At 35.5% G+C, this 13,398-nt stretch overlaps 2 protein-coding genes across 2 annotated transcripts; one reads left to right on the top strand and one right to left on the bottom strand.

The window, feature by feature from the left end:
• LOC134254654 (uncharacterized) lies at window positions 1–1,246 on the top strand. Its single transcript, XM_062737191.1, has 2 exons — window positions 1–644; window positions 769–1,246. Exons 1-2 carry the CDS (start codon window positions 118–120, stop codon window positions 1,241–1,243), a joined length of 1,002 nt encoding a protein of 333 aa, XP_062593175.1. The 5' UTR covers window positions 1–117; the 3' UTR covers window positions 1,244–1,246.
• A 4,039-nt stretch (window positions 1,247–5,285) lies between these two features.
• LOC134254648 (uncharacterized) lies at window positions 5,286–7,469 on the bottom strand. The gene is made up of 2 exons (XM_062737185.1): window positions 6,828–7,469; window positions 5,286–6,188 (listed from the first exon to the last, which is right to left on the bottom strand). Exons 1-2 carry the CDS (start codon window positions 7,406–7,408, stop codon window positions 5,729–5,731), a joined length of 1,041 nt encoding a protein of 346 aa, XP_062593169.1. The 5' UTR covers window positions 7,409–7,469; the 3' UTR covers window positions 5,286–5,728.
• Window positions 7,470–13,398: the final 5,929 nt, after the last annotated feature.

Here is a 13,398-nt window from a genome sequence, read left to right as displayed (position 1 = left end):
ATGGATTTACGATGCTTTCAAAATAGCAAATAGAGATACTTTTTTCAACTCCTGGACTACACCAACATTACTTTGATGGATAATGCTTTTGCTTTGAATTCAACCAAAAACAATTAAATGGAAAACAACACATATAGACCGAAGACAATTGTAAAGGATGGATATGATTTAGATGTTTATGGACTAGACACACAATGGTTCCTCTTTATCCACATTCCTGCCTTGTGTTGTATCTTTCTCAGTCTTTTTACTGCATCTGCCGTCATCATTGCGTCATTCCGGAGTCAGACGCGGTCGTTCTTTTCCTGGACGCGAAGTGAGCGTTTTGTAGTGTACTTTTCTTTGTGTGACGCATTTTTCAATCTGACACACAGCATGGACCATCTTCAAATGGTCATCACAAAAGGACATGTGTATCCCAGAGAGCTGTGCGAGTTTTATGCCTTCTTCCTATGCGGAATTATAGCTGTGCAGCTTCTTATGACCAACGTGGCAGCAATTAACGCTTTTGGACTCATTTATCTTCAGAAGCAGTTCAAACTTGGCAAATATGATTGGAAGCTTCTTCTTTACACATTCGGAGTACCTTTTGTGATGTCACTGTGTGCAGTCAGTTTAGGATACTATGGACCTTCGGGATCTTAGTATATATTTTATTTAGCACTTCAAATACGTATTCCTATTTTGTTCCTATTTGGTAACGTGTGATTGTTTTTACATTATAAAGTTTCTGCGTCAGTTTCAGCTAATTTATGTTATTTTTTTCAGTTGTGCATTTGATGCCGTAAAGGGGACACTTGCCAGCATATTTTTTGTAACTGTTCCGATAACTACTGTATTGGTTATAAACGTGGTGCTCTATACCCTCACATGGTGGAAAATCCACGTGGAATCCAAGCGGATCAAAGCCATGCTTGGAACAGAGGCCCAAACTGTACGGGCGTCTTACAATGCAGCCAAACTGATGAGCCTCTTTGTAACCGTCTTTTTTATCCAGTGGTGGGCCCTCGGTATAGTTAGTGTGTGGCAAAATTTTTCAAAGGTGCCACAAGAATTTTTTACTGTGATTGTCATATTTACTAACCTTGGCGGTGTTTATAACGGAGCTGTGTATATCATCATCCGAAGAAGAAGAAAGCGGAATAAGACCCCTAAAACGCCTAATGGTCCTGATCAGAAATCTAAGGACTCGGGAGTGGGAACTATCAATCCTAACTTTACAACTGAAGACACAAGAATATAATGCAGCAACATTAGAATTTAACCGTCTTAACAAGAATTATGTTAATTAAACAAAAATATATGTGTGTACTGTGTGTCCAACTATCTTGCTGTTTTTTATTAGAATCATTTTTGGGCACTGTAAATGGGATGAAAAATATTTATAAATTATTCCACAGTAAGTGTTTTTAAAGTAACCAAGATATGTTTGTGAAACATTGATGCCCTCGTATGGCAGCTTATTGTGAGGGTTGAATTCTCTCAGATGCTTGTCAAACTCCATAGGTCATGGTCAAAAGGTCAAAAGCGTTGGTACCTCTTGTTACATGGAATACACCTGTGAAATATGAAAGCCCTATTTCTGACTGTTCAAAAGTTATGACCAAAGTTAAAGTTTTTAAGAAGTGGGTCAAACTCTTAGGTCAAGGTCAAAAATAATTATACCAGCTGAAAGGCCTTGTCACAATGAATTTATACACATACGAAGGATGAAAGCTCTATCTCCAACTTTCAAAAGTTATGACCAAGGTTAAAGTGTGGTATTTCTTTTGTAAAAGTAGGTCAAACTCCAAGGTCAAGAGGTCAAATTTGATGGTACCCATGGAAACGTCTTGTCACAAGGAATACATCTGTGAAATATGAAACCCATAGCCCCACCCACTCTATAGATATGGTTTAGGTTAAAGTTGACAACAGACAGAGAGACAAACAGAGAGGACAAAAACAATAAACCTCCCGGGATCTTTCAATCCGGGGGCATAGAAAAAATCAACAACAAGGGCACCACAAAGCGGAGCATCCCCTCGCACAGAGCATTAAAACGTAAGTTAATGAACCTGCGTTTTTATAGATTTCAGTTCCCTTTGATATTCGATTCGTAAAAAATTGATATCAAATTGTGGAAAGTTCATAATACAAAGGAAAATCCTTCTAATAAAAAACTGTTTGATAGATATTCAGTAATTTAAAAGCTCGCCCCCTTTTTTTTTGTTTTTGAATTTGATCATTTACATTCGAAGGGGTATGCCTTCAACTTATAGAAGCTTGATTGAGATCGATAATACATAATTTCTTTTTTTTTTTTTTCAATCGATTAAACATGTTTTAAGCCTTTTATTAAAACCAATGTCTGAAATCCTATTTTCAATGCAAAGGAATTCTCTATCGGAAAATTGAAATAATTTCTTTTCAATATTGATGCCAATGTCTCACATTTTTTTATCTTAAATTTTTAAATCCAAAAATTAGTATCCCTTTTTCCGCATTTTATTTTTTTTTTTATACTACCACTATAGCCGTCCACTATCTAGAGAAGAAAGGTAGTATTGCTGATTTTACAATGGTCCTAAACAAAAGCAGAAATCTTTTCATGCGCCAGAATTTATAGATCCGGGGCGTATATTTTTTTTGTCCTGTCTGTCTGTTTATCTGTTTGTCTGTCTGTTGTCAACTTTAGCCTTCGACATAACTTTTGAACCGTGAGAGATAAAGACTTGATGTTTGGTATGCATGCACCAATAATTAAGCTCTTTCAAATGATACCAAGATCAATGACCTTGTAACCTTAACTGTGACCTATACGCTAAAAATAGCTTTTTCGAATTTTCGCTTTTGAACCATGGGAGATAGGGACTTCATATTTGACTTTGTGACCTTGACTGTGACCTACATGTATATGCTAAAAATAAATTTTTCGAACGTTTGCCATTAATTTTGAACCATAGGAGATAGAGATTTCATGTTTGATCTTGTAACCTTGACTGTGACCTATACACTAAAAAGGGCTTTTTCGAACTTTCGCCATAACTTTTGAACCATAGGAGATAGAGACTTCATATTTGACTTAGTGACCTTGATGATCCATCTTTATGATGTACGGGTAAGTAATATAATGATAATATAAGTTTATAATCCTCGAGCACTCATAGGAACTTATTGAAGGTTATTTTTGACAAACCAGCATCAAAATTTATTACTGTTCTACACTAAATATAGTCACTCTACAGATATTATATCAAATATTTTGAGATCATAAACAACTGCTTAGACCCTTTTCTTATGACATATTTTGCCTAGGAGTTATTCCCCTTAGCCGCCACATTGTAGGGCACCATTCTTCATTCAACCAAGTTCAATGTGTTATACTGGTTACTGAGGTAAAGACAACACTATTTTTCTTTTTTTTTTTCATCCCTTTCTGTTCATATACACTAGTGTAATATCCGTTTGTAAGCCTCTGATAATTTTAAAAATGACATATCCCACTGTATACTAAAGTTTCATGATTATAAAATTGTAAATATTTCCCCCATATATTTCTTGGTTGCTCAAAGAGGTAATATCACTACTTTGCCCTACAAGATGGCGGCTAAGGGGAATAACTCCTAGGCCAAATATGTCATATGAAAAGGGTCAATTAAAACTTAATTTTTTAGACTTTAATTTCCAATGCGAACAAACAAAACTACAGCTGCAGATCTGTAGCGTTATGATTTTATATATTAGTCTTTGACCATAACGCTACAGATCCCGTAATGCAAAAAAGGTGCAATTTACGGCGCAATATTTTTTGCGCACTTTTGGGGAGAATTTCTCCACTTTCCATCATCGGTCAATTAACTACCTTTCACTCCCTAATTCTAGACACATTATTTAACTAATCTGTATATTTTATCCGTCTCCCAGCCCTTTATAGTTGTCTCTACAAGTGATAAACTCGCTTGATTAAAATTATTTGTTAGTTTGCTGAAATTCACTTCAAGCGAGTTTATTGCCATAGGCGCTTGGTTTCAGGATGGTGTATTTTTTGTATTATGTGTTTTTCTAGGTTTGTCTGAATACCCTCATTAAAATAAAAATAAAAATTTGCTGAAATTAGCACGTTTTAAAAATGTCATATTTACTGTATATAAAAAAAGTAAAGGAGCGTCACTCTACATCTTGAAAATCGGGGGTACCTCGGTTCACACTTAATTTTCATCTATATCTACATTTTTCCTACCAGTGTCGGGCGAGATCTAGCTTCGAAAATGATTGAATGACTACTTCCTATCATCTGTTGACCTACAGATGTAGTTTTAAACATGCAGTGAACCGAAACGTCCTCGATTCTTGCACCTATTTATCGAAAGCAACGGAAGTGCCGACTTTTAACGATGAAAAATCTAGAGGCGTCCCGGAATTACACGGAAAATCTAGAGAGAACAAGTTTGGCGCGGTTTCTGACCTCTCTAGATTTTCCATGTAATTCCGGAACACCTCTACTTTTTTCATCGTAAAAATTGGCACTTCTGTTGCTTTCGATTTCTGTACTAGGTATCGAGGACGTTTTGGGGTTTACTGCTTGTTTTATACGGCAAGTTCAAATCGGCAGACGCTTGAAAGGCGTTATTCAATCATTTTTGAAGCTAGATCTCACATAATACACAAAATACACCATCCTGAAACAAAGCGCCTATGTTTATTGCCTGTAGAGACAACTATAAATGGTTGGGAGGTGGATAAAATATACATATTGGCTACAGAATGTGTCTAGAATTAGGGAATGAAAGGTAGTTGATTAACCAATGCTAGAAAGTGGAGAAATTTCCCCCCAAAAAGCGCAAAAATATTGCGCCGTAATTTGCACCTTTTTTGCATAACGAGATCTGTAGCGTTGTGGTTGAAGACAAATAAATAAAACCATAACGCTACAGATCTGCAGCTAATAAAACTAATGCATGGATAACGACGAGAGAAAAAATCGTTGTGTCATTCGCATATTTGATTTTTAATGTATTTTAAAAAGAATTAACTTATTTACTCTTAAATTAATAAGTTACTTTAAACACTGTAATTTTTATCCTTAAACTCTATACTTTTTGCTTCTATATCATGCTCGTCTGCCATGGGGACCAATTTCTTCAACACCTTTTATTCTTTAAAAAAAAATCACAAATTAATGAATATCTGATGAGAAACACAAATTAAAACTTAATAACAACCATTAAGACAAACTATAAAGCGAATTTTTAAAACTTTTATTCATGACTTTTATGTTTGTTTCACAATAGAAGTATGTTTTAGATGAGTGTTATGGTTGTTAGAAAAATAAGTCGAAGTTACCTCGAGAATTATTCAAAATACATGATGTAGAAGAAAATCATAGTATATAAAAATGAAACAGCTGTAGAGGCATGTATTATAATTTTTAGCGACTGAGATTTTCATCGCAAGAAACCAAATATTACAATTTATTTTGTTTAAGCAGCTGCATAAGGAACAAATACAACAAATACATATATATGTACTACAATATTCAAATATCAAGGGTTTATTTTAGTCTTATATCTTTTTAAAACGTTTTAAGTGCTTCAATTATCAAAATTTTGTTTGATTTAGATTAGCAAAATCCTTCAACCTCGTGTCGACAAGTGTTTAATCAGTAGTACGTGAATTCTATATTGATTTTTCAGTCAAATTAATATTAACATTCCTAAATTGACCCAAACATCACGCAAACGCAGATTCAAACACTTGAATTTTCAACTTTATCGCTGACAGAATTGATATTCTGAAATTTCTTGTCCACATTCGCTGCTCTCTTGGACTTGGCCTTGGCTCTCCGTCGTCTGATGAGGATATAGACGATACCGTTAAGGATACCGCCAATGTTAGAAAACGTCGTCACGAACTGAAACAGAGTCTGGGGAACAGGGGCCAGCATTTGCCAGATTCCGTACAGCGCCATGGCCCACCACTGGGCGAAGAAGGCCGTGACAAATAGCGACATGGTCTTCGCCGCCTGGAGAGAAGCCCGGATGGTGGCGGCTTCCTGACCCAGGGTGTGCTGGAGACGCTTAGACTCGCTTCTTATCCGCTTCCATGTCAGGCCGTAGACAATGATATTCATGAGAAGGACGGTTAAAAGTGGTACAGTGGTGAAGAACAGGTTGGCAACTTCTCCCTTAACCCCGTCAAAATAGCAGCTAAACAAAAAATACAGTATTATTCTATTATCCGGAACTTAATTATTATATAAATAATCTTTTATTAAATTTTCCTGGTAACGAAACATTTGGAGATAACCAATAGCATCCAAGCAAAAAAGTCCATAAAACAATACAAAATAGGAGCAGAGCAAACAATACTTTGGCTTTTTTGATTATTTAATTTTGCTAAATCTTGAAATGAGCAATTTTTTGCGATTGTCTGACTGTCTATGTTTCTGCAAATCTTCATTGATTGTTATATAAATCAGATTAAAAAATCGATCGATTATAGAAACAATATTTTCAAAAAAGTGTTGGCCATTGATATTTAGTATGAATGAAATAATCCAAGTCATTGGAATAAAGCGCTTCTCATTTATGATATCGACTACGCGTCAGAACTTCCTTGCGACATTCCAGTGGCTCTCCGGACCCCTTTTCAGACTAATGTAACAGATTTCTCTATTGAACATATTCTCTTTTATTTATTATGCAAATAAAAAATCGTCAAAACGCCGGGAAGACTACTAGTATAGCAAAGAAAAGGCATTGAATACCTTAATTAAATGAAAAAAAAATCAAAGAACATAAACCATAAAATACAGATCTGTACATTTATATGTCACGTTAACTTACAAAGTACCATTAGGTCCAAGCATATCGAAGTAAGCAGCCAAAGTTCCTCCGACGCATGGAAGGCCAAAGGTGTACAGAAGAAGACGCCAATCATAGACGCCAAAATTCAAGTCTTTCGTGAAATATATCAAAATGAAAACGTTCAGCGCAACAACGTTCACCATAAGATTTTGAGCAGTGATGAACTCGGCCAACATAAAGCCGTAAAACTCGCACAGTTCCTTGGGGTACACGTGGTTTCTGGTCAGAACAATGTGAGTATGGTCCAAACTATGCGCAATATTGAAAAGTCCATCACACAGTGCCAAATAGACAACAAACCGTTCACTCTTTGTCCACGAGAAAAATGTCTTGATGTTCTGTAGTCTAAAGGATGCAATTATGATGGCTACAGCAGAAATAAAGCTAAGGACAATACAAGTGATTGCAGGAATGTGTATGGAGTAAAACTGTCCATTCTCAAGACCGTACACAGGTAAATCGTAACCACTCCGGGCAGGATGGAATGGAGAACTTTTTGCAGACGATACCTCGGGTTCAGTTATATTTTCGTAGACGCCAGTAGAGGTGATATTTTCCATGTCAAATGCTGAAAAAAATTGCTTATCAAGTTCATGTGAGGACAGCGAGAAAGAATTTTGACATTTTTGGACATTACAAAGTAAACACAGTGATGGATTTTTGCTCCAGCGCCGATGATTATGATGCATTTAAAACGGTTTGAAACCAGTGAGTGCAGGCGTAATTAGGTGTTGAAGTGTATAAAACTCCTTGTCGGGCCTTCTTTGTGCCTACAAATATTGATATCGTGTCCCGCTGTAACTCCGGGTGTGAAATTGCTTCTCGGAATGGAGACCTCGGTTTTATAGGAATATTCTTTAGCATCTTAGCATTATTTGGCTTTGACCGAAGTTTCGAAGTCAATGATCTTCCGGTTTTATTCCATATTTATTGTATCTATTAAACCCCTTCGTGTGTTTCTCGTATTCTTTATTTCCTGAGCTGTAGTTGGAAGTACCCCATCATTAGGAAAAAGTCTAAATCTTGTCAACCAAATGTAATGGGCGACATTCAAGGCGATTAATTGGTTGTAACACGACCAAAATCAAAATTCAATTCATTCTTATAGTTTTACCCCTAAAACATAAAACAGCAGTTATCTTCGATAAATTACCGTTTGAAATCTATTTACCCAGCAACAAAAATATTCCGGTAGACAATCCCCATTAATACACTGAATCCTACTTTTCTGAATGTGAACCTCAGAGGAGAAATCATTAAGAAACGGCATCAGTTTTGTGAATAATCTTAAAGATTTGGAGATACACGAACAGTAAGCATGTTCAATAGTAACACGAAAATTTCGACCTGTACTTTGAAACAACAGCAAATGAGAGCAAAGCAAACACAGATTTCAAAAACAGCAGAGGTGGAATCAGGTGCCACTTATGTGTAAGCATCTCCTATCTACCAATCCCACCGCCGTGTGCTCCTTGTCATGATCGGCAAACGGAAAAATCCGTAAACATTAATTCAGTGTGTTAATTCAGAAGTAATGGCAAAACGATTTTGATTGTTTACTTATCGACCATATAGTTAAATGTTGACGAAAAGGAGACAGTTGGTATCCTTGTTTCATCAACTTGTTAGTCATAAGCTTGCATAGTTTTAGAAACTGTACGTAAAGCAAGATTTTGCATATTGAATCAAATAGGAGACAAACTCCATATGCTGGTGATATGGGTATATTGTTCAATAAATAAGGGAAGTTTAAAAAGGGGAGGTTGAATTCAGCACCTTCATCCTAAAAAAAATTGTTGAAAGGTTACCATTAACGTGTTATTCAAGTTTTTTTATTTGTTTACTATAGTATTTCTAATGACCCTTCGAGAATTTTTAATAGGATGCCACTTTAACTTTCGATCTGTACTCGGCACTTACGACTCTTGTGTAATGATGATTTATTTTTTTCGTGTCAGCACGAAAGACCGGTCTCATTGTCCACTTGTGGAATTCGAACCCACGGTTTAGGTATCGACTTCCTATTCCGCGACCCTTGAAAAAACTACTGCGCTTTGCTGACCCTTTTTACAGTTGACTCAATACGCAAGAGCATGTTCTACATATGAACTATTTCTAAAACGAAGCAAATTATTGACAAACAAGTTGATAAAACAAGAACATCAGCAATCTTATTTAAAGTCATCATTTCGTAATTTCTATGGTCGATACAATGACCTTGTCAGCAAATATAATTTCTCATTGAGTCAAATGCTGACTGACGTTTTTCAAACTAATTGATAGTCCCTTATTTATACAATGAATTGACGACGGATTTTTCTGTTATTTCTAGGGATGTCAAAATATTTATTTTCCTTAGTCGAACATTCGATTGCATTATTCGAACGATAGTCGACTATTCGGAACATTTTTTTCGTAATAAAAACTTGATTTCCGTTTTACTTTCGTTTGCATAGACTATGCAAGAGTTATCCTTCTTTGGTGTATGCATTACGTATGCTTTTGACAGATCTATATTCACAAGCACTTGATTTTTAGCTATTATGTTTAATTGAAATTATATTTATTTAGGTTTATTATGCATCAAAAACTACCAGCAAGTATTTTTTAAAACTCATTTAAATAAAATATGATAAACACAGCATCTACACGTCAGGGGCCCGTGTGACATTGTTAATACCGATTACCGTATTAACTTTAAAACGGTTAAATGCCCTAGCTTACAACACTACAAAGTATGCGTGTTTTTATAAAAATAATTATCAAATTATCAAAATGTGTCTTGGCTACCGTACGTGAACCTTTGAACATTACTAAAATAACAATACTATGGATACATGGAATTTAATGTCTAATTAACTGTGTTTTCATTATAATTTTAGAAACAAAACCCAGCATAGTGATTCATAATTTATCAGAAAAGCAATTGTTATTGACAATTATCAGATTATAACTTTTTCATAAATTTGTAATCAAGAGTTATCGCTCCTTTTTTTATCGTATTTTATTTAGTCGATAGTCGGTCGCATTATTCGATAGTCGGTCCTTTCGACTGACAGTCGAATAGTCGACTATTCGTTGACATCCCTGGTTATTTCCCGATCATAACAAGGAGCACACGGCGGGTGTGACCGGTCGGCAGGGGATGTTTGAACTCCTTCATGGCACCTGATCCCACCTCTGATGTTTTGGAGATCCGTGTTTGCTCTGCTCCTGTTTTGTATTGTTTTATGGACTTTTGCTCTTGAATACTAGTACTGTTCGTTATCTTCATATGTTTCGTAGTAAAATATCCAAATATGAAACAGATGTTTCAGACTCTGCGATATGTTTAATTTTGGAATAAACTCTGTTTGTAAAATATCGAGCTGAAATTTAAGCCACGGCATGTGTTTAGTTTTAAAGTAATAATCTATATCTGATTTTCACCACTTCTCGAATATTTTGTTAAACATTACCTTAACGGTTCTCTTTCACTGCGATTAATTATACAGCTCTTTTAAAATACAATTGAAGTAAGGAGCCTTACAAGCATGTAAAATGTAGGACATTAATTTCTTTCTTCAATGGAATTGAACTGCATATGAGAACTACTATGTGATCAATATGAAATATTTACAAGAAATCAAATGATGCCCACGTAGGAGAGAAAATCAGTACATGTATTCCTGTGCTGTACCAAATTATCAACACTACAAATACAGGACCTGCACATTGTCGCAAACGGTTAACTTACTTCAGGGGAACATGTGCATCTTTTAAATGTGTTAGGCCCAGTCATTGAAGATTCAGGGGGTATAATTTCTTGTTCCGTCCGTCTGTTTGTTCGTCTGCAAAAACTCTAACCTTGGCTTTGACATTTGATTGGTTGGAGGCATGGCTTTCATATTTTATATGTGTATTTCATGTGACAAGGCCTTTCGTTGGTTACCAAATATTTGACCTCTTGAGTCTTGACATTGGAGTTTGACCCTATTTTGCCAAAAATTTCTAGATTTTTATGCGCCCAGATCGATAGATCGGCGTCTATTTTTTTTTGTCCTGTCTGTTTATCTGTTTGTCTGTCTGTCTGTTGTCAACTTTAACCTTCGCCGTAACTTTTGAACCATGAGAGATAGAGACTTCATATTTCGTATGCATTCTCCACTAATTGAGTTTTTTTTCAAATGACACTAGGTCAATGACCTTGTGACGTTGACTGTGACCTATATGCTAAAAATAGTTTTTCTTTCGAACTTTGTTGCCACTGGGCGCATAGTGTTTCACAAACACATCTTGTTTGAAATAATTTGCTGTCCATACGTCAAATATACATGTATATTCAGTGTGGCAAGCTTAAGTCTTTTCCATGGATATAAATATTTTCAAATTTTGACATTGACCTTTGAGTAAAACAGGAGATATCACTGCTGACTTCAAATATATTAAGAATTCATAAAATAGTTAGATTATTCTTAGTAGGTATCATTGCTCTTACATTATGAACAAAGAATTCCTGAACAGGACTGCTGAACATCATTGTTAATATTCAAATGTTGGAGCGAGACGAATTTTCAAGACCAAACAACTTCTAGGCCTAGGTCATTGCGCGTCGCCTGACAACATAACAATACATCGGCCCGTTTCATTCGGAATTTATTCGTCAAAAGATGCCCATGGGCCACATCACTCACCTGACTAACTTTAGCCATATGATGTTCCTTACCAGATTCACCCCCTTGTAATACCTATTGTGACCCCCACCCTTTCCCTGGGGTCATGATTTGGACAATTTATAATCTACACTACCCAAGGATGCATAAATATAAGTTTCAGCTTTTCATGCCCAAGTGGTTCTTGAGAAGAAGATTTTTGAAGGTTTTTCCTATATATTTCAATATAAAACTTGCACGATTCCCTATTTTGGCCTTGTCCTTCCCCTGGGGTCATGATTTGAACAATTTAGAATTTACACTACCCTAGGATGCTTCCACACAAGTTTCAGCTTTCCTGGCCCGGTGGTTCTTGAAAAGGTTTTTCCTAAATATTTCAATGTACGTAAAACTTGAATTCCTATTGTGGCCCCACCTTACCCCAGGGGGTCATGATTTGAAACATTTAGAATGTACACTACCCCAGGATACTTCCATATAAGTTTCAGCTTTTCTGGCCAGATGGTTCTCAAGAAGATTTTTTAATGACCCCATCCTATATTTGTCTTTTCTTGATTATCTCCCCTTGGAAGGGGACCTGGCCCTCCATATTAATAATTCAAACTCCACTTTAGCCAAATATGCATTGTATCAAATTTGGTCATAATTGGCCCAGTAGCCTAAGAAGATGTTGTAAATGTGAAAAGTTTACAGAAGGACAGACAGAAGGATGGACAATGGGTGATCTGAAAAACTCACTGGAGCCTTTAGCTCAGGTGAGCTAAAAACAAGATGTTTATCAACTTTTCTTATTTTTTTTTTGAAATATTCCACTATCATCCATTCTTTTATGGTATTTATGTCTTCCAGTTTTCATGGTACCCAAGATCATCCTGCGAGTACAAGTAAGATCAATTTTTAAACTGAGACATGCTGCTCACAATTAAGTTGAAGTTGCATGGATTTCAACCTCATTTAAAGTCAGTACATTGCATTTTATAAATTCAATGGTTGCTATAATGATCTCATTAGCAAATCAACTTATTGTATTTTGGCTGACTTGTTTCATACCAATTGTTAGGCCTTTGTTTTATACCCATTTTGACTATACAATCTGTTGTCTACCTGATCAATACATAATGCTCACAGCGAGTGTGACCGGTCGACAGGGGAAGCTTTACTCCTTTCAGGCACCTGATTCCACCTCTAGAATGTCAGTCTCTGTTTGTTCTCTGTTCACAGGATTGTATTTTTTGTATTCTTTGTGAATTTAATCTCTGTTCGTTATCTTCACTTCGTTTCATTTCATAGCAATCAGTCAACTGAGTGACTCGAGTGCCAGCAAAAAATTGTTTTACTGTCTTAAAGATTTGCTTATGAGGGAATTGGGTCCTTACAAGCTACAGACTTGTTTATTCAGTGTTTTTTAGGCCATTCTAACAAAAGAATTAAGGAATGAATGATCAGCGCAAAATATTTCATCTTCAAACTCCATCAACTCATTAATTTTGCATTTTCTCACCCTTTCTCTTTTTTCATCAAAAAGTTTCATTTATCTAAAATATATATATAACTATATATATCCTGATCAAATTAATGGCAAGCAAGACAACTTACAAGCAATTTTTCCCAACTTTATCAATTCAAATAGCACTGAATAAAATATTACAGTATACTGAAATAAAGTTGTGCAATAGAAAAATTGAAAAAGTAAATGCAAGTACATCCACAAGTCATTAAATAAGTATAAAAGTAAGGGATTTCTATACAACCATTTTTCTTATTTTAAAATTGATTCATGTAGCTTCACTGAAAAATATGATTAATACTCTTAACTCATTATACTAAATGAATTGCAGCATTAATCAGGCATCCAACAAATTGAATTACTAAAAGAAATTGAAAGAGTCAATTAATAA

This window comes from Saccostrea cucullata, unplaced genomic scaffold (genome assembly GCF_032062105.1).
Source record: "Saccostrea cucullata isolate Sc308-1 unplaced genomic scaffold, CSIRO_AGI_Scuc_v1 ctg1236, whole genome shotgun sequence".
NCBI classification, from domain to species: domain Eukaryota; kingdom Metazoa; phylum Mollusca; class Bivalvia; order Ostreida; family Ostreidae; genus Saccostrea; species Saccostrea cuccullata.
Note: the sequence above shows the minus strand (reverse complement) of the source record. Positions and strands in the feature narration are given on the sequence as shown.